The 23,134-nt window shown below is 40.1% G+C and overlaps 2 protein-coding genes across 4 annotated transcripts in view; both read left to right on the top strand.

The window, feature by feature from the left end:
- slc25a34 (solute carrier family 25 member 34) overlaps window positions 1–688 on the top strand; it is a 25,240-nt gene extending 24,552 nt beyond the window's left edge. For all 3 annotated transcript variants that reach the window (XM_036559821.1, XM_036559819.1, XM_036559820.1), the window contains one exon: window positions 1–688. This exon is cut by the window's left edge and continues 652 nt beyond it. The gene's annotated coding sequence lies outside the window, so the exon portion shown is untranslated.
- Window positions 689–3,456: 2,768 nt separating this feature from the next.
- Window positions 3,457–12,777, top strand: LOC118799420 (transmembrane protein 82-like). Its single transcript, XM_036559263.1, has 5 exons — window positions 3,457–3,593; window positions 6,237–6,309; window positions 7,537–7,729; window positions 8,868–9,282; window positions 12,548–12,777. The coding sequence occupies exons 1-5, from the start codon at window positions 3,530–3,532 to the stop codon at window positions 12,775–12,777; spliced, it is 975 nt and encodes a 324-aa protein (XP_036415156.1). The 5' UTR covers window positions 3,457–3,529.
- Window positions 12,778–23,134: the final 10,357 nt, after the last annotated feature.

Here is a 23,134-nt window from a genome sequence, read left to right as displayed (position 1 = left end):
CTCCTACTCTGCTTCTAATTCTAGAAACCTCTAGTAAACCCCTGAGAATTCTAAACCTCTTAAGTGTTTTATAGTAGGATTACTGCTGGAAAGACTGGAGAGTTCTAGAATCATCTCTGTGTGAAGGTTTAAAATTCTCACTCTGTGGGTTCAAATTCTAGAAAACAACTGGTGATTCTAGAACTCCTAACTATTTTATGAGAGGAAAGATGTTGAGAACTTGCATCCTGTGTGGAAACTAGAGAGTTTTAGAATTGATTCTTGACTAAGTTTGGAATTCTTACTGCTGTTTCTTCTGTAGATAAAAAAAACTCTTGAGAATTCTAGAATTCTTAGCTACTTTATGACAGAGTTCCACTGCACAGACTGGAGAGTTCTTGACTCCCAGTAGAATTTAGTCTAGATTTAGAGGTCCAAAGAACTTGACTTGAGTGGGCGAGTGAATGGGCGAGTGAGTGAGTGTGAGAGTAACTGAGTCAGTGAGTCATTGAATGAGAGTGAACGAGTCAGCAAGTCAGTGAGTCAACGAGTGAGTGAGTCAGCGAGTGAATGGGAGTCAGTCAGCGAGTCAGTGAGAGAGACTGAGTCAGTGAGTGAGTCATTGAATGAGAGTGAAGTGGGAGTCACTCAGTCACGCTCACTGACTCACTGAGCGAGTCAGTGAGTGAGAGTGAGTCGGCGAGTTAGTGAAAGTGACTTAGTGTGAATCAGCAAATGAGTGATTCGGGGATTGAGTGAGTGGGTGAGTGAGTGGGTGAGTGAGTGGGTGAGTGAGTGGGTGAGTCAGTGGGTGAGTGAGAATGAGAGAGTGAGAATGAGAGAGAGTGAGAAAGCAAATCAGTGAGTGAGAGTCATTCAGTGAGTGATTCAGTGGATGAGTCATTGAGTGAGTCTGTGAGTGATTCGGTGAGTGAGTCAGTGAGTGAGAGTGATTCAGTGAGTGATTCAGTGGATGAGACTGTGAGTGAGTCAGTCAGTGAGTCAGTGAGTCAGAGTGATTCAGTGAGTGAGTCAGTGAGTGAGTCAATGAGTCAGTCAGTGAGTCAGTTAGTGAGAGTGAGTCAGTGAGTGAGTCAGAGTGATTCAGTGAGTGATTCAGTGAGTGATTCAGTGAGTGAGTCAGTGAGTGAGTCAGTGAGTGATTCAGTGAGTGAGTCAGTGAGTGAGTCAGTGGAAATACTGAGCATGTTGATGCATTTATTTTACAAACGAAGACAGAAGTACAGAATATAGTGAATGAGCCATGAAGCTACTGCTAACCACTGTCCTCCTCTGGACTGTAGAGGACTAAACTAGTGGGTTTAACGCTGTGGGGGGCGATTTTTACACTGTTTATTATAGTTTTTTAGTTTTTTATTAACACACTAAGATATTTTCCAGTATAGATCAGGAACGTCTCTGAATGAATCACTTGAAACGCAGATGACTGCAGGACCGTTTATGAAGAAACAGCTGTTTTTTGAATGCCTCATTTTTAATGTCCGCACACACCGAACAAGAGCCTCAGTGTGATCATGATTGCCTTAACTGTATGTTTAGACTTATATGATATTATTAAAGACTAATTACTTGTATTTTTTAACTAATTAACCTGATTTAAAGCAGTTAATTAAAGAATCTTTTCCTTGAATCATCTGTGTTTATGTGTGATTCTTAAACAGGTAAAGGAAAAAGAACCGTCCAGATGTTTAGTGTGACCGATGTCTGGGAGTCAGCGAGTGAGCGGGAGTCAGTCAGCGAGTCAGCGAGAGAGTCATTGAATGAGAGTGAATGGTGCTACATAGAACCCTTTCTGAAAAGGTTCTACATAGGCCCACGTTCATGGTTTTTACAGAACTCCAAAAAGGGTTCTTTTATCGTTACAGGCTTGACATCGTGACAGTAGCAGAACCCTTTTCAAAAAGGTTCTATATAGAACCATCTACAGCACATTCTTCATCAGTCTGAAGAACCATTTCACCATGCAAAGAACCCTTTAATCATGCAAAGGGTTCTTCGAGTGCTCATGGTGCTATGTAGAACCATTTTCTTTACTAAAGAACCCTTGAAGAACCATCTTTTTAAGACGGTACATGTTCTTCTTGTGTCAAATTTCCTCAGATTTAATTTCCTGATTGTTTTCCATTATAATAAATAATAATACAATCATTCATATAATAATGAAACACTTTGATGAATAATATCAAAGCAGTCCTCTGTAGACGGGGTGTGTGGCTTCAGCCATTCCTTTGTAGTTGCTTTTCTTGCTGCTACAAATATAGAAGTTTTCCAAATATTTAGTTTTAATATTTAACTAAGGTGTTTTAATCAGCTTTGAGCCAAAAGAGTCTCAGTCAGAGCAGTTCTGAGAAGAAAACTGCCAAATCATCATTTAGACAAAAGCTGCTCTACAGACTGAAGATCATGACGCTGAGAGTTGAAGATAAACCGGTTATTCTCACAATATTTGGATGGTTGGATACACAGTGATGCCTGTATGATCAAAATGATTAATACTGATATTAGATTGATTTTTAGTAATATTTCCCAATTTAAGTGACCAAAACCGGTAAGATTTGTAAGTAGAGCGTTTTAGATTTGATTCTTGACTAAGTTTGTAATTCTCACTGCTGTTTGTAATTCTAGATAAAAACTCTAATTCTAGATTTCTTAGCTGCTTTATGGTGGTATTAAATTAATATTAAACAGATTTTTAGTAATATTTCTCAATTTAAGCGACCAAAAACGTTTTTTTCAAAGATAAGTCTGTAAATAACTTCTTTCACAGCCTGCATCGTGCTGTCAGAGTATTTTAAAGTTAGTTATTATATTTTTGTGTATATTGTGAAAGATAATTTTTTGCAATTTTATCTCATAGACGGGCTGTGGGGCTTTTATTTTCACTTTTTGTTATTTTTGTTCACTTCCTCAGGGTTTATTAGAGAAAGATTAAAGAAGCAGGTAAAGTAATGCAAACAGATTTTTTTATAATGAAAAAATAAAAAATGATGAATATCAGTAATGAGACACCCTGGTGGTGAGAATTGGAGTAAAAATGCTGTAAAAACTTTAAAACTGAAAATTTGGCTCTTCAGACGTTTTGCTGTGCCATACAGAGCAGCAGCTGATCTACTCAGTGACATGAATACTGTTCATCTGCGTGATTATGACAAAATTTGGACATTTTTTAGTGAAAATTACCCAAATATTGTTCTTGGTTTTGTAAGAATGATGCAAAAATGAAAACGAAAACCCAAGATTTTGCTGAAAATGGTCATTTTGTCCCCAAACGTTTGATGGACAGTGTAAATGTCGCAGGACTGTGCTGTGGCCTGCGGTCAGATTATGTGGATCTCTTCAGAAACCCTGAGTGACCTCTCCTTCCTGAGTGAGTGATCAATCATCTTCTGTCTCAATCCCGTCATCGTTATGGGGGAAGACCCTGGTCACCTGATAGCGACCTTTGACCCTGAGAGGGCTGTTTTAGCTTGATTTTGAAGTGCACTCCTGAGTGTGGACGTCATCAGTTTGTGGTTTTCTCTGCACAAAGATGGCTCTGTTGTTCTCCGGGGGTCCTCTGCTGGGGTCCAGTCTGTTGGACTGTGTTTTAGAAGGTAGGCCACAAAGCTTGACAGTTAAACCGGCCTCATTCAGAGCAGCTCAGCACAGCCAGCTCAGCACAGCTGCTCTGGAGTTTCTATGAAAACTCGATGCTAAAGTGAGAATAAATGCTTGAAGCAAATCCTTTTTAGGATAGAATCTAGTTTTGGAGTTTAAATATTATTATTGTAATATGAAAGCCTCACTGCAGTGATAAGGACATTAATGTAATAACATTTTATTCCAGGTTAATTTTTTTTACCATTTCTATTAGATCATAGAGCTTGAAATGCAAAAAAGAAATGAAAAATTATGAGTTATGAGATATGAGAATATATCAAATATATCAGTACTGATACAAAAAAATTAATGTTGTATTAAAAAGTTATGCATATATTTCTGTTAAATATGTTTATTTTTTTCCAATGTGTTAAACTCAGCAAAGAAATGTAAATTGTTCACTAAAATTAGCAGAAAAATGTTATATTTGAGTGTGTGGTCGAGGATGTATTAACTTATTTTCACTTAGAAAATTAACAAATTAAAATAGAATTAATTCAGATAGAAATATATATTTTTAGATTATAGTATGATTTTAAAAATACGTATGTGTTTATCTATAATCTGCAATATATATATATATATATATATATATATATATATATATATATACACACATATCACTGGTGTTGGAACAAAACCTTGTATCTCCAAAATGGTAACTTTACAGTAGAAGGAAAAAACATACTTTACATTTAATGTAAGTCAATGGAACCAGACTTTTTGTCCAAGTAATTTTGAGCTGTTTCTTTAGTCCATTCATCATGAAATTTACACACAATGTAAAGGACAACAGGCATTTTCAAATTATGTCAAAAATTGAAAAACAATAAAAATGGAGATACAAGGTTTTGCTCCGAGAGCAATGATATATATGAGTACAGTGTATGTATATGTATATGTATATGTGTATGTATATGTGTATTAGGCTTGTCACGATCATTACAGCTTAACTAATGATTATCACAAAAATAATTGTGATTAACAATTGAATCTTCATTCTTCTATGCCACTATTACAGTATACGCTTGGTCAGAATGTAATATTGCACATTCCTTATTATGAAGAGCACTTTGGAGTATAAATTTAATGCGTACGTCTTTGAGTTCATTGAAAATTATTCCAATATCGCTGTTGTTGGAACAAAACCTCGTATCTCCAAAATGGTAACTTTACAGGAGAAAGAAAAAACCTACTTTACTTTTAATGTAAGTCAATGGAACCAGACTTTTTTCCAAGTCATTTTGAGCCGTTTCATTTGGTCCATTCATCATGACATTTACACACAATAAATAGGACCATGAGTACTTTTAATCTATGGCAAAAACTGAGAAACGACAAAAATGGAGATATGAGGTTTTCTCCCGACAACAGCGACATATTAGAATATAATGAAAATCAATGATGCGCAGGGCTGCTGATCCTTTACTGACCAGGTAGGTTCCACTAGCGCTCTGCTCATCAAACTGGTCAAAGTACATTAGCATTGCTAAAAACAGTAGCAGCCATCTTGAAGCCATCTCGGTCCAGACTGTTGTCCATTTTTTTACGTCAGACAGTGTCAGAAACTACATAACCAAGCCTATTAGAGATACTGAACACCTCCACACGGTCTGAAGAGAGTGAGTGATGAGTTAGGCTGAAGGTTAAAGGGGAATTCCACTGAAAATTCAGTATAGGTTAAAGATTAAGACGTAAACAAAGTCTTTAAGAGTGGTTTGGTGTGAAATGGTTCACTTCTTTACAGTGGTGATGTCCAAAAAAAGCAAATCTAGCCACTGTTACTGTACAAATTCAAGCCATTAACCTATAGGAGCTTTTATGTGTAATGTTGATGATGGTGATTATATATGGCGATTATATTGCCTTACGACACCCTGAGTTGATTTTAAAAATATGTTTAAGGCCAAAAACCTTCTTGTAACTATTGACAACAGTGTCTCAGTCATCAGGCAGAGAATTCATAACCATTCCATGTAGTAACTTTCTATGAGGGAGCTTTTAGAGGTGGACGTCTGGTTCCTATCACCACCACTGTGAACAGTTCTAACTCGGTCAGTTTCACACCAAACCACTCTGAACGACTCTGTTTACATCTCAACCATTTAATTATGCAGGCATTTTTAAAAATCAGAGGGATTCCCTTTTAACACCATGCTAATCGGTGGGGTATAAGCTCCCACTGCTTGTTAGCTACATTAGCCTCGTAGCTCCAGTCCAAAAACTAAAGAAGAAAACATTGCACCTCCCGTTCTGCTTGATCTTTATCTACCTGATGGTGTGACTGTGAAATCTAACCACTGTGTGAAATGATTGTGGTCACCTCAAATAACTGCGGTAAGGCGATTATGAAGTCAGTGTTGGTGTCTGGATATTAGCTGGCTTTTATATTAAAATGAAAATAGATTAATCATCCATCCCTAAAGTAAAGGCTTTCTAGCTGAAGCCCTACATGAGAGCCTGAGATCCAGATTGCTTTTTATTAAAAATTCATCTCTGGAGTGAAGTTAAACATCCTCTCACTGCTGCTTTAGTGTTTGTGATGCTGTACTGATGTGTAGTTCTTTATAATAGCTGTGAAACTGTGTTGAAATCAGGCTTGGTGGGCGCCTGTGGCGTCTCAGTGCTGTGTAACCTGATGAGAGTGGATCTCTTTCTACAATCATACAGGTGAGAGCAAAACGCTGACCCATGTCTGACCTAATGTAGCTACTGTATATTAATGAGTATATGTTTATTAGAAAGGCATCACAGGGTGGCAAGATGATATATTTATACACCGATCAGGCGTAACATTATGACCACCTCCTTGTTTCTACGCTCATTGTCCATTTTATCAGCTCCACTTACTATATAGGTGCACTTTGTAGTTCTACAGTTACAGACTGTAGTCCATCTGTTTCTCTGATACTTTGTTAGCCCCCTTATACCCTGTTCTTCAGTGGTCAGGACCCCCATGGACCCTCACAGAGCAGGTACTATTTGGGTGGTGGGTCATTCTCAGCACTGCAGTAACACTGACGTGGTGGTGGTGTGTTAGTGTGTGTTGTGCTGGTCTGAGTGGATCAGACACAGCAGTGCTGCTGGAGTATTTAAACACTGTGTCCACTCACTGTCCACTCTATAAGACACTCCTACCTTGTCAGTCCACCTTGTAGATGTAAAGTCAGAGACGATAGCTCATCTGCTGCTGCACAGTTTGTGTTGGTCATCCTCTAGTCCTTCATCCGTGGTCACAGGACGCTGCCCACAGGACACTGTTGGCTGGATATTTTTGGTTGGTGGACTATTCTCAGTCCAGCAGCGACACTGAGGTGTTAAAAAACTCCAGCAGCACTGCTGTGTCTGATCCACTCAGACCAGCACAACACACACTAACACACCACCACCACGTCAGTGTTACTGCAGTGCTGAGAATGATCCACCACCCAAATAGTACCTGCTCTGTGAGGGTCCATGGGGGTCCTGGCCACTGAAGAACAGGGTAACAAATTATGCAGAGAAACAGATGGACTACAGTCTGTAACTGTAGAACTACAGAGTGAAACTATACGGTCAGTGGAGCTGATAAAAATGGACAATGAGTGTAGAAACAAGGAGGTGGTCTTAATGTTATGGCTGATCAGTGTATATTATTGTATATGTATTAATTATAAAGGCATTGCAGGCTGCTAACATCATATATTTATAGTTTCAATCTGTACCTCAAACCACTTCCTGTATTACACATGTGCTATTACTGGATATACTTTACATAATACAAAGGTATACATAAACCTATACAATACTTATTACTATCTAATTACACTGGTGTTACATACTACTCTGTATAACGTGCTACACTATATAATATGTCTAAAAACTGAACTGTGCTGTTACTGAATGTCTCCTGTGCAGCAAGTGTCCACAGAACCCCAGCATTACTACGAATGTATCACTGTCGAAGCGTCCGGCTGTGGGGCAACTGGTCAGGGTTTTCCGTTTCTGCCTGCTGACCACCCTCCTCACAGTGGTGGGGTATAGACTGGCCATCCTAGTAGTGTTAGAGTTCTCCCTCAGAGCACTCCTCAGAACTGTTACTGCAGGACAGGTGAGGCTGCATCACTGACCACTTGATGGGCAACCGCAGTACAGGTCCTCTACAGTTAAGGCCACAGTGCAATATTAGCCCACTTACGTGCCCCAACACAGTATTAACCCCAGTGCAGCATTAGCCCCAGCACAAAATTAACCCTAATGTAATATTACGTAATATTGCCCCAGTGCAATACTAGCCTCACTTAAATTATCCTTACTGTAATATTAACCCCAATTCAGTATTAGCCCCAGTGCTATATTAGCTCTATTGCAGTACTGGCCTCCATGCAATATTAGCCCCAGTTTAGTATTAGCCCCAAAGCAACAGTAAGCGCATTGTTAGCCGTAGTGTAATATTAGCTTCAATGCTTTAATAGGCTAAAGCAGTATTAGCTCCCAGTGCAGTATTAGCCCCAATGCAACATTAACCCCTAGTCCATTATTAGCCACAGTGCACTAATACTAGCTCTAATACTTTTTTAACCCCAAAGTAGCATTAGCTCCAATGCAATATTAGACCCAGTGCAATATTAGCCTAACTTTAAAATTAGCCTTACTGTAATACTAACCCAAATTCAATATTTGCCCCTGTGCAGTATTACCCTCAGTTTAGTATTAGCCCCAATGCAACATTAACCTTAGCGCATTGTTAGCCGTAGTGTAATATTAGCTTCAATGCTTTATTAGCCTGAAAGCAGCATTAGCCCCAGTGCAGTATTAGCCCCAATGCAACATTAACCCTAGTCCATTATCAGCTGCAGTGTAATATTAACTCTAATGCTTTTTTAGCCCCAAAGTAACATCAGCTCCAATGAAAAATTAGACCCAGTGCAAAATTAGCCTAACTTTAAAATTAGCCTTACTGTAATATTAACCCCAATTCAGTATTTGCCCCAGAGCAGTTTTACCCTCACTACAGCAGCCTTACTGCAATAAGACCAATTTCATGTTCTCTAGGCCCACTGCAACGTCACTCACTGCAAAACTTCAATACTTCATATATACTCATGTTTTATTTATGCCATTTATTCAACTGACAGGCGGCCTGCACATCACTGCTTAGTTTAACTCTCTCTCTCTCTCTCTCTCTCTCTCTCTCTCTCTCTCTCTTTCTCTCTCTCTCTCTCTCTCTCTCTCTCTCTCTCTCACAGTCCAGCCCTTCCCATCTTCTCCTGGTCCAGAGTCAGTTCTCTTTGGGCTGTTCCCTGAGCTGCACTCTGCACTTCCTCCAGGAGGGGGCGCTGCGCCGGACGCTCTGCCTGTTCCTGGCCGCAGGGCTGAGTTCCCTGTTGGCCTACCTGTCTCAGCGCGTGGAGAGCCACATGCTGGAGTTTTACCCCACACACTCACGCTGTGAGCAGCAGGGCTGTGGGGTGTGTGTGTCTCTCTCCTCCCCGCAGGTCTCTCTGCTCACTGGCCTGAGCCGAGCTGTGGGCGCGGCCTTCGTCCTCGGTGTCGTGACCTCTCTGCATGCCCTCAACCAGCACTACATCACTGAGGTGGAGAGCGTGAGGACCTGGATCCCTCTGCTGCTCTGCTACACACTGCTGCTAGTCTACATCCAGGGTGAGAGAGAGAGCGAGAGACACAGAGACACAGAGACTCAGAGAGAGAGAGAGAGAGAGAGAGCACATTTAAAGTGATCGTCAATCAGCCAAGACGTGTTTGGTGTCTGAAGTTTAGCTTCTTTAGTTTTAGCGCTGGAGCTACGAGGCTAATGTAGCTAACAAGTAATGGAAGCTCTTGTAGAAATTAGCATGGTGCTAACTGCAGGCCTGAATCATCACACACTCACCCTAAACCCCGTGGCCCAAACACAAGGCCCGCGGACCACGTCAGGTCTGTGGCACAATCCTATCCGGCCTGCAAAATTATTTTAATATTCTATTAAAATAAGTCTGTTTCACAATGCACTGCACTACAATACCCAGCATGCACTCCAACGTAATGCGCACTCCAACCCTCCTTCCCCAACAATCTAAGGGAAAGCGGTTATACCACAAAAAGAAAAGATGTAGTTCAAGCAAGTAGGCGAAAAGTATAGCTTATATTGTGCTCTTGCAGTTTTTGCATATTTTGAATAAACAGTGGTCAGTCAGGGTCATAGCAAAATGTTTATTAAATGGAAAAAAACATAGGTTCTCTGGCCCACGGATTTGATGAGATTTTTTAATATGGCCCTTTTAGTGGTCGAGTTTGAACCCCCTGCCCTAAAGTGGGCAAAGGTGTTCAGTGTCTCTAATAGGCTTGATGATGTGGTTTCTGACTCTGTCTGACTCACTGTTATCCATAAACATGAACTAAAGTATGTTAGCATAGCTAAACACAGTTGGAGCCACAGTTTGACTGTACTTTTGTTCATTTATCTCGATTCAATTTTGGAAAAATCATCTACGTTGATTATATATATAAAAATAGACTAAACTACAGACAAAATTCAGGCTTCAAGATGGCTGATATATGAGTTAAACCAGCGTCAGTAGAACCTGAATTCATGATATTTAAAAAAAAATGCGTGCAAAATTTTGTGTTCTTGAAAATTTTCATTGCAAATTTTAGATATTTGAATGAGTCTGAATTTACCTTTTTGAAATTCAGGTCTTGAAAAATTCAGGTTATGATTTCAGGTTCAGGACACTGATTTAACTGCATGCTGCTGCCCATTTTGTTTACTTGTGCTACTTTTCTCCATTTTTTACAGGGAAAGTTGCCACATATAGCTTCTCCAAGCTTTCATAGACGTTTTTGAGAGTCACTCGTCATGAGCATTCAGCCCTGAGCGCCAATCTCTGATTCAATCTGACTGAATCGTTAAAATAATGAGTCATCATCTTAACCACACACACGTAATCAGGTGATAAGCCCACTCAGACTGTTAGGTAACCGAGCCCACACCCTTACAGCTGATAAGTCGAAGGGCAAAGTGTGAATAAAGGAGGTCGAGGCCAGAATTTTGCTGCTGTGAAGCTGAGTGGCTTCACCTGCCTCGGCAATTCAAGCTGATTTAACACTTTAAGCTTCCACTGTATTTGATATTTGCTGAAATAGAAACTGCCCTGTTCTGTGATTCCTTTAAGCGGATGCTGATCTGGTCTGGTAGTAGTAAATCACGCCACGTGGACTTGCAGAGTGATCTTCAAGAGTCTTGTTTTGATTTATTCCTAGACAGTTCATTGATCTGGATGACTTTTATTGGTCTAAAGATTACCTGACTCCACCTTCCAGGATATGCATATCAGAATATCAGTGTTATGACCTGTAAATCAGAGTAACTGGTATAATAGTGAAGGCATTTCATCTCTTGAATGAGCAGCAAAACACCTTTAATATTTCACCACAGGTTCATGAGCTTCAGCTGGAGTGCTTTAACAAAGTTAGCCTAGCGCTCAGAGTGAAACCGCTTGAGGTACCAGAAGTCCAGCCACCTTGACTGGAGTAGTGTTAGCTTAGCTTAGTTAGCTCAGCACTGAGTGGTGAAGCACCTTTCAGATACACCATAAATCCAGACACTTTGACTGGAGTAGACTGTACAGTCTACGGACGTAGCGTTAGCTTAGCTTGTATTTAGCTTAGTAGCACTGCCCAGATAGCAGCATATATCGGCCCACTGGCTTGATCAGGTGGCACCTGTTGACTGTTTGCCACTGCTGGACCTTCATCGGACCACCCAGATTACTGTCCTGCACACAAAGTCTAACTAGTTCTTGGAAAATAAACTACTGAGAGAAGAAAATAAATGACTAGGCCTGATATAAACAATTTAGTTGAAAAAGTTGTGCTAGACTAGTTACAGCTGTATAACCGGCTTTATTTCTGATATTACTGTTAAAATTATTCACTAAACTGATTTACAAAGGATAACGAAAGACAGAAATGAAGGATAAATAAGTAAACATGACTGTGAGAGGAAAACGAGCAATGAAAAGTGGCATTTTTGTCTAAAACTCGGCTTAAACTCGGTGGGCCGCCCGGAAAACTACCCAGATAGCAAGAGGACAGTGGGCCACTGTTGGCCCGATGACACCAAAGCAGGCGGCCCACTGTCCTCTTACTATCAGGGTACAAAAGATATGAAGATTAAACCACAAGTTCAGAAGTCTTGGCTGGACTAGCGTTAGCTTAGTAGCGCTGAGGTGTGAAACGTCTTTCATGTGTAATGGCTTTAGCCTCTGAAACACCTTCTGATTTTTGATTACATCACTGCGCACCAGTGGGCGGGGCAAAACAACACTGATAGAAGGAAAATGTGTTTTGATTTCAGAAGTCTGGTATTCTTGAATGTAGTACACTGAGAAAAATGACATCTTAGCAAGAGAAAACATCTTAAATGTAGTCAAAATATCTAATAGTTCTTATTATGGGATTCTTGTTCTAAGAATATTGTAAGATTATTTAACTTATTTCTTGACATTTTGTACCTGTTTTAAGTCATTTTATCTACATCGGCAGATCATTTTACTCATTTTACCAGCATTATTTTTTGAAATAAGCAAAATGACCTTCATTATTTCTCAGAACAAGTAAAATGATCTGGCAATGGAACAAGACGCTTTCATAAGATAAACGTCCTTAAAAGACGTGAAACATGTCTAACACAGGTGGAGTAATCTTAAAATATTCTTAATTCAGTCTCGTAATGAGAGATATTAGATATATTGGCTAAATTTAAGATATTTTCACTTGTGAAGATGCAGCCTTTGATGTAGCTCAATTAGTTTAGCAGCACTGAGCTGTAAAACATCTTTAATATTTGCCTTAATTTACTATTACTATTTCTCTCTCTCTCTCTCTCTCTCTCTCTCTCTCTCTCTCTCCTCTCACTCTCTCTCAGACGGTCAGGCTCGCAGGCCCGCTGCTGAAGCTTTGTTGCGCTCTGCTCTGCTGCGTTTGGGGGCGCTGTTGGTCCTCCTGCTCAGTCTGGGTTTCTGGGTGGACATTCTGCACCTCCTGCTGGTTCTGCTGGGGGAGCTGCTGTGTCTCACACACACACAGGACCTCCTGCACAAACACACTCCCATCACGGTAATAAACTACAGCGGGAGAACCCAAAACAATCCCTGAACCACTGTAACGCACCAAAGTACCATCAGCACCTGAACAAGAACCTGCTTAACTTTCTTAATCTTACGTTAAAAAACATGGTTTTTTCAAGGCTTCTTTAGTAAAAGGAACGGTTCTGTTTAGAACCATGGGCTCTATATAGAACCACTTCATGCATAAATGGTTCCCTGCATGGTGAAATGGTTCTTCAGAACGTATAGAACCATTTTCAAAAAGGTTCTGTATAGGAGTGCATACAACACATTCTCTCCATCAGTCTGAAGAACCATTTCACCACGCAGAGAACCTTTTAAGCATGAAGTGGTTCTATGTAGTACTCCTGGTTCTAAATAGAACCATTCTCTTCACTAAAGAACCCTTAAAGAAGCATCTTTTTAGCAGTGTAATCTTAAGCACGAGTGTGTATGTTTGGGGACGTATTGAGTCCGAATGATACGAGATGAAAAAAGAGAATTCTCAAACAAGTTCTAGATTAGGCGTTCTCCAGTCCATTCATGAGCCTTCACTGTTCTACAAGTGTTGTTCAGAAAAGTTTGGACATTCAGACTGATGTTTTGGCAGATCCCTCCACCAGAAGCTAATTTTAATTTTTTTCACGTCAATAAATCATATTTTCGAGCCATAAAAAATCTCACCTCAGGAAGCGTAATTCATTTTTAAAAATAACTGTCTGTCCATTTTCTGCGACAGGGTGGACGTTACACTCAATAGAACCTCTAAAAGATGAAAAAACTACAAATTATCAACATTGAGCAAAAGCGGAACGTGCCAGCGTTTCAGTTTGGCTTCTCTGAAGACTCAGTCCTCATCATATCACTTAATTTGATAGTATTATTATTATTATCATTATTATTATTATTACACGTAAATACTTTGCTAGTAATAAAGACAGAGCTAAATTTCTTTAAATTTCTTTTTAAATCAATATAATATTTATATATACAATGGCAGAAGTTTAATGTTAAAATGACTTTTATTTTGTAATATTTGGGCTGGAACTTCAATGGCTTTCTATACAGACATGTAAACATGCCTATATTACTTAAATGAATAGATACATACACACATAAACAAACAAACAAATCATTTTTAAAGCTTGAAAGAGACTTATTATCAGATTTTGGTCCCTTATGCATGGCATGAAATGTTGTGGACTCACATTGTGGTGGGGAGGGGGGTTAAATTTGACCTTTCACTAAAACTATCACTTCAAACTGTTGCTGACTCTTGTTTATTTTGCAGACGGAGGAGGAGAAAACCGACAAATCTTCATAAACTCACAGTGACGCTGCCGTATTATTGTTCCAAGGCAGAAAAGAGTTGTTCTGATCTTCTACCTCGCAGCGCAGCACCGTCTGAGACCTCAGCAGCTTTAGGTCAGACTCTCAGAGTCAGAGTCCCACAACCACTTTATGCATTTCATGCTTCTGAATGCAGTTCTAAGGCCAGACTTGGATCCTAGATCAGAACTCTTACTTTGTACTGTGGTTAATTCCACTTCTGTTGTTTTAAAGGTCCTGTCTTATGGCAAAAACCTATTTTTTAGTAAATAAATGTTTTTGCTTTATTACATAAACATTGTTCAAGTTTCAAACCGTACCCTTCACTCCTCAGTCCTTACTGACCATATATGGAAACTAATCTGTAATAGCTTCCTGGTTTGAACTGTGATGTCACAACCATGAACACCTTTGTATATGACCGCCATTCATTCTTCAGTAGTTTAGCCCCACCCACTCCATTTGAAGTGATGGAGCGTTGTTCAGATACATAGAGTCTGTAGCTGAGTGATTGGAGTTAAAGGTACTTTGTGACCAAAGCAAAATACAAGCCAATCAGAACAGGGCTAATTTACATGTATCTGTCTCAAAGGCAGCCTGTTTAAAGATACGTTAAAAATCGGCATGTAAAAATAAATGATGGCTGTTTTTGGCACATAAAGCCCCACTTTTACACTTTAACATCTCATATGTCATGTATAACTTCAAGGGGAATTCCACCCATTTTTCAAAATTTCTGAACAATTCAGTGTGTGAGATATAAACAGAGTGATTCAGAGTGGTTTGGTGTGAAATGGTTCAGATGTCTTTACAGTGGTGGTGATAGGAACCAGGGGTCGCCATGACTACAACACAGATATAGACATTTTATTTACTATCCAGAACCACCAGTGAACCTACACGAGTCTTCTGAGTCTATATGGAATGTTGATGATGGAAAATAGTGGAAAATCTGAAATAATAAGTTTTCTTTAGGGACTATTTTGCCTCACAGCGCCCTGCATGTATCCCTCCACCATGAATGGAGTTTAAGTTCTCAAAACTATCATAAAACAGTGTCTCAGTCATCAGGCAGTGAATTCATCACCATTTCATGTAGGAACTTTCTGTGAGGGAGCTTTTAGAGGTGGACGTCTGGTTCCTATCACCACCACTGTGAACAGTTCTGACTCAGTAAGTTTATCTAGAACAGAGCGTTTCACACCAAACCACTCTGAACGACTCTGTTTACATCTTAACCACTTAATTATGCAGAATTTTGAAAAATAAGTGGAGTTCCCCTTTAATGTGCTCTTTTTCATTTTTAATGTGTCTGTGTTTTGCACCCATTATCTTTAATTGCATTTTATTGTTTGTCATATTGATCACTGCTTATTGTTGACTTACAAAGCACATTGTGCTGTACCAAGCCCAAACACCACCAGTCCTGCTGTGTGGCAGTAAAGAATAGTAAAGAGGACTGGATTAACAGCTGGTCTGCCTGTGTGGCCAACAGGGGGAGCCAGTGAGTGCATTGATGACTCAGAGACCCCACTCTTAGCACCATCAGCATTTGCTCTACACACAGAGGCCTTGGTTTCCACTCACCCTCCTAATGAAGCAGCTCAGCCAGGACATTATTTTAGCTACGAGGCTAATATAGCTAACAAGTAGTGAAGTTAATTGGTGTCTACAAGCTTCCTTTACTTGTCAGCTAGTATTGTTGTCCTTGTCCCTCAGCGGTGCAACCAACTTCCCCCTGGACTCTGCACTGCGCTCACTCAGTGCCTTCCGCTGGGGTCTGAAGACTCACCTCTTCAGACTTTTCACACTTACCGAGTCAGAACTGTTCACAGTGGTGGTGATAGGAACCAGACGTCCACCTCTAAAAGCTCCCTCACAGAAAGTTCCTACATGAAATGGTGATGAATTCACTGCCTGATGACCGAGACACTGTTTTATGATAGTTTTGAGAACTTAAACTCCATTCATGGTGGAGGGATACATGCAGGGCGCTGTGAGGCAAAATAGTCCCCAAAGAAAACTTATTATTTCAGGTTTTCCACTATTTTCCATCATCAACATTCCATATAGACTCAGAAGACTCGTGTAGGTTCACTGGTGGTTCTGGATAGTAAATAAAATGTCTATATCTGTGTTGTAGTCATGGCGACCCCTGGTTCCCATCACCACCACTGTAAAGACATCTGAACCATTTCACACCAAACCACCCTGAATCTCTCTGTTTACACCTCACACACTGAATTATGGTGGAATTTTGAAAAATTGCTTTTACTGTATGATGGGAAACCTGTGATAAACAGTTCTTTAGGAACCTTTTAAAAACTATACATGTACATACCAATAAAAAGGGTTCTGCTATAAAGAACCCTTTTCTCTAAGAGTGTTTAAAGGAATGGTTTGGCAAAAGATCTAATTTACCCCATTGTCCTCTTACCCCAGATGTACAGTGGTCAATCTGCCGACACATGTTTGGAATCCAAGTTTTGCTTCCTGAGTTTAGAACTGGAGCTATGAGGGTAACATTGCTAATGAACTCTGGAATTCAGTTGCCACCCAAACAGCCCAAACCGTTTCTGTAAAAATGTGTCACCAAAAGCTGCTCAAACAGCATCCACACTACAAAAAATGGTGTCTTTTCTAGTGAAAAGATCTTAAATCCAGTTGACATATCTCATATTTCCCATTTCCAGATGTTTGTGCACTTATTATAAGATTACTTACCTCATTTCTAGACATTTTTACTTGTTTTAGGTTATTTTATCAAGTAAAATGATCTCACTGTACTGGCAGATAATGTTGCTGGTTTCAAGCACATTTCTTACAACAAGCAAAATGATCTGCCAACATAGTGAGATAATAAAATAACAATAAAATTACTCAAAACAAGCAAAAATGTCTAGAAAAGAGTTAAATAATCTTAAATGAAGCTTATGACCATCTCAACAGGAGAAATATTAGATTTATTGACTACATTTAGGATCATTTTACTTGACGAGACCATTTTTTGCAGTGCAGCTCTTCATTACGGTGGCACGGCCTTGTTAATGCAGCATGACTTCCTGTGAACTATTCAAAATAACAAAACTGAAGGAAGCCACTTTAAAAAAAACAGCATCTGTATTCACAAACCGCCTCAGCAGGGCTGATCTGGAGTCAGTATTTTTGGCACTGACAGTCATATATATGGAGGAATCTGATCCAAGATCAGTCCTGCTCTGTAAATACCAGCACTGGTGTTGTCTAATCTGGCTGCTCGTAGCAGTTTTGTTCATTTTTATAGTGCACAGTGAGTCTTACTGTGTTCTTAATCACAACTACAGGTCTGTGCAACCTTAATGACGACCTGGATGTGGTCTGAGCTGACTGAGACAAGTTTGGGTGATGTATTTTTACAGAAACAGTTTGGGTGACTATTGAGTTCTGCTGTTTGTTACTAACGTTAGCCTCGTCGCTCCAGTTCTGTACTGAAAAAACAGGGCTACGTTCACATTCCAAGCCTCATTGCTGAAATCTGATTTTTTGCTCAAATCCGATCTCTCTGACTCAATGGTTCACACTCGTTTAGGTAAGTGACTCAAATCTGTCATTAATGTGACGAACCAGCCTGAAATGACCCTCATGAGCTCATCCTACTCAGTAACGTCACGTGAATGAATCACGTTCATCATCAGCACAAACTAACGAGCAGAACGAGCTTCGCTGAGAAGATCATTAACTCTGATCAGCTCTCAGCTTCATTATTAGAGCGAGACGAAGGAGAAAAAGGTGAGATGAGCTGCTTTTCCACCGTTTACAGGCTTTAACTTCTGTTCGGCGCTGCTGCCATGGTAACGCTGAATGATGGCGCAGTGCAGTGGAAAAAAAGCCAGCGTTATCAGACGTTACCCCACTTCCTGAGCCGTCTCCTTAGCAGCGTCATGCGAACTGTGAAGCAGGTTTGATTCTAGTACTTAGTACAGGGGTCGCAACCCAAATGTTAAGAAGAGCCATTTTGTCCTTTCAACAAAAACCAAACCACCTTGCGGGTGGTTATGTCCATTTTGCCATCTTGGCTGTAAATGTGTCTCAGTATGTGCTGATGTTCTAGTATAGGCTGAAAAATACAATATAAACAAAAACACAGACTTACTTTGCTCTGCTTTAAGCTTTTGCTCAGCTAGAGCTGCTTTTTTCGCATCTCCGGCAGGAAACTTTTCCTCAAAAGTGGAATAGTTTCTAATAAAATGTCTCTCAGTGTTTTATATGTATATATATATATATATATATATATACACACACTAGGACATTATCTAGCACAAATTAAGACACATTTTCCAACCAATATAATGTGTGAACACCAAGTGTGATTGGGGCCTAATTTACCTGTATATTTCACAAAATTAACATTAACATTCAAATCATGTACGTTATTATGTGTTTTTCACAGCTGATAAAGTGGTAAAGTGTTTCGCTAATAGGGGTTAGTGCGTTTAGGAGAAATGTTGTCCTGCTAAAGTATTTTAAGCTGCGGTTGCAGCAGAGCTACATGCTCAAAAAGGTTACACACAGCTTTTATTAAGCAAGAACTTGCACGAATTTGCACAAGTTGTAGCTCGAATGTGTGAGTGTGTGTGTGTGTGTCTGTGTGTGTGTGTGTGTGTGTGTGTGTGTGTGTGTGTGTGTGAGTCTAATCTTTCTGTATGGCTAAACAGTGACTCACCGACATGCTGTATTAAGTGGGCCTGTTTTGCTCAAACTGTGCTGCACAGACACATAAACTGTCCCAGGCCGACACACTGTTACGCATAAACCTCAACGTTTCAACACTTTATTTTCGGATGCTTTTGACAACATTTCAGATTTCAGCTGTGGGTGAAAACGTGCTGCTTCAGCACAAATCTGCTCTGTTTTTCTTTAGTAAAAAGGATTTCTCTTTCTCTCTCTCTCTCTCTCTCTCTCTCTTTCCTCTGATCCCCTCTCTCTCTCCCTCTCTCTCTCCTCTTTCCTCTGATCCCCTCTCTCTCTCTCTCTCTCTCTCTCTCTCTCTCTTTCCTCTGATCCCCCCCCCTCTCTCTCTTTTTCACTCATCTGGGCTTTTGCGGTTTTTCTGGCAACAGTGATGCTAGTGAGTGGGCGGGGCTTGGACAGGAGGGGATGATGTCATCACTGGGCATGCTCGCTCTCGCACGTGTGACATCACTGAAACATTCCATTCTACACACACACGAACAACACGGACCCCCAGGCCCTCCCCCCCTCCTCCTTCCTCCTCTTCTTCTTTCACCACTTCACTCTTTCCCCCTCTCTCTCTCTCTCTATCCCCCTCTCTCTCTCTATCCCTCTCTCTCTTTCTCGCTTCTCTCTATCTCTCTCTTTCTTCCTCTCATTCTGTTTTTTTTTCCTTCTCCTCTGCTCTCGTACGTGGCCTCGGCCCTCTCGGCCCCCCTCGCTCCCCTCTTCCCCTGCCCCGTTTCCTCTCTGTTTGTGTTGGGGGCTTTGCCCCGCCCCTCTCAGACCCAAACTGCTCCCAGACGGAGCTGATATGGAGAATCACATCACTTTCTGAAAGAGTTTGGGCTTCTTTTTAAATATGTTACTGACAGTATTACGTTTTCTCCAAATAACACACTAACTGAGCTGGACTTGTTTTGCTAGAAAGACGTTCTGTTGTTAAATTTATAAAAAAAATAGATTGGCCAGTAAAATATGTGTGTAATTTCTTCAGATTCTCACAGATAGCCTGGATCAAAAAGGCCACACAATCAGCTGGAGCTCCACAGACTAGCTAAGAAGTTGTTGTAGCTCACATTAACACAACTTTCCACAACCTGTTCCAGAGCAGTTCTGCTGTCTGTACACTTAGACTGACAGAAAATCTGATCACTTTAAATCACTCTTTCAGTGTGTTAACTTAACGTGTCTGAAAGTGTAGCTACCCTAATGCTTTTATTTTGAAGACGTAATACCAGAGAACTTGTAGAGAGGAGAATTCCTACTCTGTAATGTCTTCCAGCTTGCTCAAACACTAGAGGGCGCTCCCGAACGAGTCCAAAATAAATGGGTTAAGATGGAGCATTTCAGTAAAATCATAGTTTATAAATGACTAAACGTTTTTACTGTTAAAGGATTCATTCATTTCCTGAACACAGAGCAGCATAAAACATTATAACACTGCTGTTATATTTTTAAGAGCTTTTAAACTCGAGTTATAGGAGTTTAAAACGCGCCTCATGTACGTTCATGACGTCTGTGAGCGCGAACAGCCAATGAGCTGCTCCGCTCACCAACCAATCAGCACTCAGTAGCAGTAATGCTAACTAATCAGCACTCAGTAGCAGTAATTCTAACCAATCAGCACTCAGTAACAGTAATTCTAACCAATCAGCACTCAGTAGCAGTAATGTTGGTGTCCTGCTGCCCAAAACCTGTTTGCTGTAGAAAAAGGAAAAATGAGTTTTCTTTGCTTTTTTAGTGAAATACATCCTTCTACTTTCTAAAATTAAAGAAAAGTTTTAAAAATTAAAAGAAAGGACAGCGCCCTCTGCTGTTTTGCAGTCCTGTTTTTGATATAACGATGGAAATAGGAAGTGGCCAGACTCCTTATACACCGGCTCTGGTAATGTACACTAGCTAATGTTTTGGGGAAATAACTAGCTGTAGCCGTAACCTTAACCCTTTTATTTAACGAACATTAATGTGAGCTGTCCACATAAACACATTAGAGTGAACTCATTAACACTTTAGCTAGTAGGTAACCCGCTAGCAAGTTGGCTGAGATTTGCCCAATGCTCAAGATGAGGTGTTGACCAGCCTGAGATTCGTCCGTAGGGCTGCAGTTGGAGAGTACTGGATCCCGAACTTTTACAATGGCCTTACATAGCATTACGCCACAGACACCAGACTCAATAACAATAACAACACGGCTGTTTTTAACACACCCTTGTTGGCTTACTCTGCTAGCTAGTTAGCTAGTAAGCTAAGGTCTGCGCTAGCAACGACAAAAAAGAAAGGCCTGGAGAAACCTGGAGTTAACACATAACGTACATTCACAAAGATAATGTACATTATGGTTAGACTGCAGATTCATACTGGATTAAAATTGCTCCACAATTATTAGTCAGACTGTAAAACTACACACTGCAGATTCATACTGGATTAAAATCGCTCCACAATTATTACTGTCAGACTGTAAAACTACACACACTGCAGATTCATACTGGATTAAAATCACTCCACAATTATTACCGTCAGACTGTAAAACTACACACACTGCAGATTCATACTGGATTAAAATCACTCCACAATTATTACAGTCAGACTGTAAAACTACACACACTGCAGATTCATACTGGATTAAAATCGCTCCACAATTATTACAGTCAGACTGTAAAACTACACACACTGCAGATTCATACTGGATTAAAATCGCTCCACAATTATTACTGTAAAACTACACACTGCAGATTCATACTGGATTAAAATCGCTCCACAATTATTACCGTCAGACTGTAAAACTACACACACTGCAGATTCATACTGGATTAAAATCGCTCCACAATTATTACTGTAAAACTACACACTGCAGATTCATACTGGATTAAAATCGCTCCACAATTATTACCGTCAGACTGTAAAACTACACACTGCAGATTCATACTGGATTAAAATCGCTCCACAATTATTACAGTCAGACTGTAAAACTACACACACTGCAGATTCATACTGGATTAAAATCGCTCCACAATTATTACAGTCAGACTGTAAAACTACACACACTGCAGATTCATACTGGATTAAAATCACTCCACAATTATTACTGTAAAACTACACACACTGCAGATTCACACTGGATTAAAATCACTCCACAATTATTACTGTCAGACTGTAAAACTACACACTGCAGATTCACACTGGATTAAAATCACTCCACAATTATTACTGTCAGACTGTAAAACTACACACTGCAGATTCATACTAAGCATTTAAAATGAATCCAGATTCGATGAAAGACAGAGACGCTCTTGTTAGATGAAGGTGAAATGATCTCTGTGTTATACAGTCACGTTGTGTATGATTCGACTGTCTCTCTGTGAAGTGAATATGTATTTTAGCGTCTCTCTGCCTTTATTTGTCTTTAAATGTCTTTTTCTCCCCTCCACTTTTTCCCTTTTTCCTCGGCCTCATGGCTGATAGTGTTTTCCACTGAGTCACTCTCTATAAAGCCCAGCACTGATCCAGTGAAGTTCTCTCAGTTCAGCCTGTTTAAAAACTGAGAGAGAGAGAGAGAAAGAGAGAGAGAGAGAGAGGAGAGAGAGAGAGAGAGAGAGAGAGACAGTGATACAGAGGAATGGGGGGGAAGGGTAGAGAAAAATAAAGGGGGACGAAAAAAGAGGGCAGACTCCATGAGGGAGGTAGAGAAAATAAACTAGGCAGAACAATGAGAGAGAGAGCAAGAGAGAGAGAGAGAGAGAGAGAGAGAGAGAGAGAGAGAGAGAGAGAGAGAATATAAACTGGACAGAAAAAACAGAAAAAAACTAAGTGGAGGGAAAAAGAGAGAGGGGAAAAGAGTAAATGCTGAAAAGAGAAACAGAAAAGAAGATAAGAGATGAAAAACAGAAAGAGAAAGAGATCAAAAGAGAAAATGAGACAGAAAGAGAAGTGAGATGGACAGAAAGTTAGAGAGAAAAAGACAGAGAAAGAGAAGGAGAGAAAAGAAAGGGGGGGGGACAGACAGAATGTGTGAGAGGAACGAGAATGAGAGAAATAGAAAGAGAGAGAGAGAGAGAGAGAGAGAGAATGAATTGGACAGAAAAGAAGAGAGACAAAACAGAAAAAGAAAGGGGGAGGAATAGAGAGAGGAAAAGAGTGAACCACAAAAAGAGAGTAAAAAGAGACTACAGAGAAAGAAAGATAAGAGAGGAAAAACAGAAAGAGAAAGAGAAAGAGACTACAGAGAAAGAGACGAGAGAGAGAGAGAGAGAGAGAGAGAGAGAGAGAGAGAGAATAAACTGGACAGAAAGGAAGGGGGACAAAACAGAAAAAGGAAGGAGAGAGGAAAAAGGGAGAGAAAGAGAGAGAGGAAAAGAGTGAGCGAT

Source organism: Colossoma macropomum, unplaced genomic scaffold (genome assembly GCF_904425465.1).
Source record: "Colossoma macropomum unplaced genomic scaffold, Colossoma_macropomum, whole genome shotgun sequence".
NCBI classification, from domain to species: domain Eukaryota; kingdom Metazoa; phylum Chordata; class Actinopteri; order Characiformes; family Serrasalmidae; genus Colossoma; species Colossoma macropomum.
The sequence above is the reverse complement of the archived record's forward strand: the minus strand, read 5'-3'. Positions and strand labels throughout refer to the sequence as shown.

Bases quoted from the DNA above. Each gene is read 5' to 3' on its own strand.
- LOC118799420 (XM_036559263.1), top strand. From the start codon at position 3,530: ATGGCTCTGTTGTTCTCCGGGGGTCCTCTGCTGGGGTCCAGTCTGTTG. The intron at 3,594-6,236 runs GTAGGCCACAAA...TGTTGAAATCAG, and splicing joins GTTGGACTGTGTTTTAGAAG to GCTTGGTGGGCGCCTGTGGC. The intron at 9,283-12,547 runs GTGAGAGAGAGA...ACTCTCTCTCAG, and splicing joins GCTGCTAGTCTACATCCAGG to ACGGTCAGGCTCGCAGGCCC.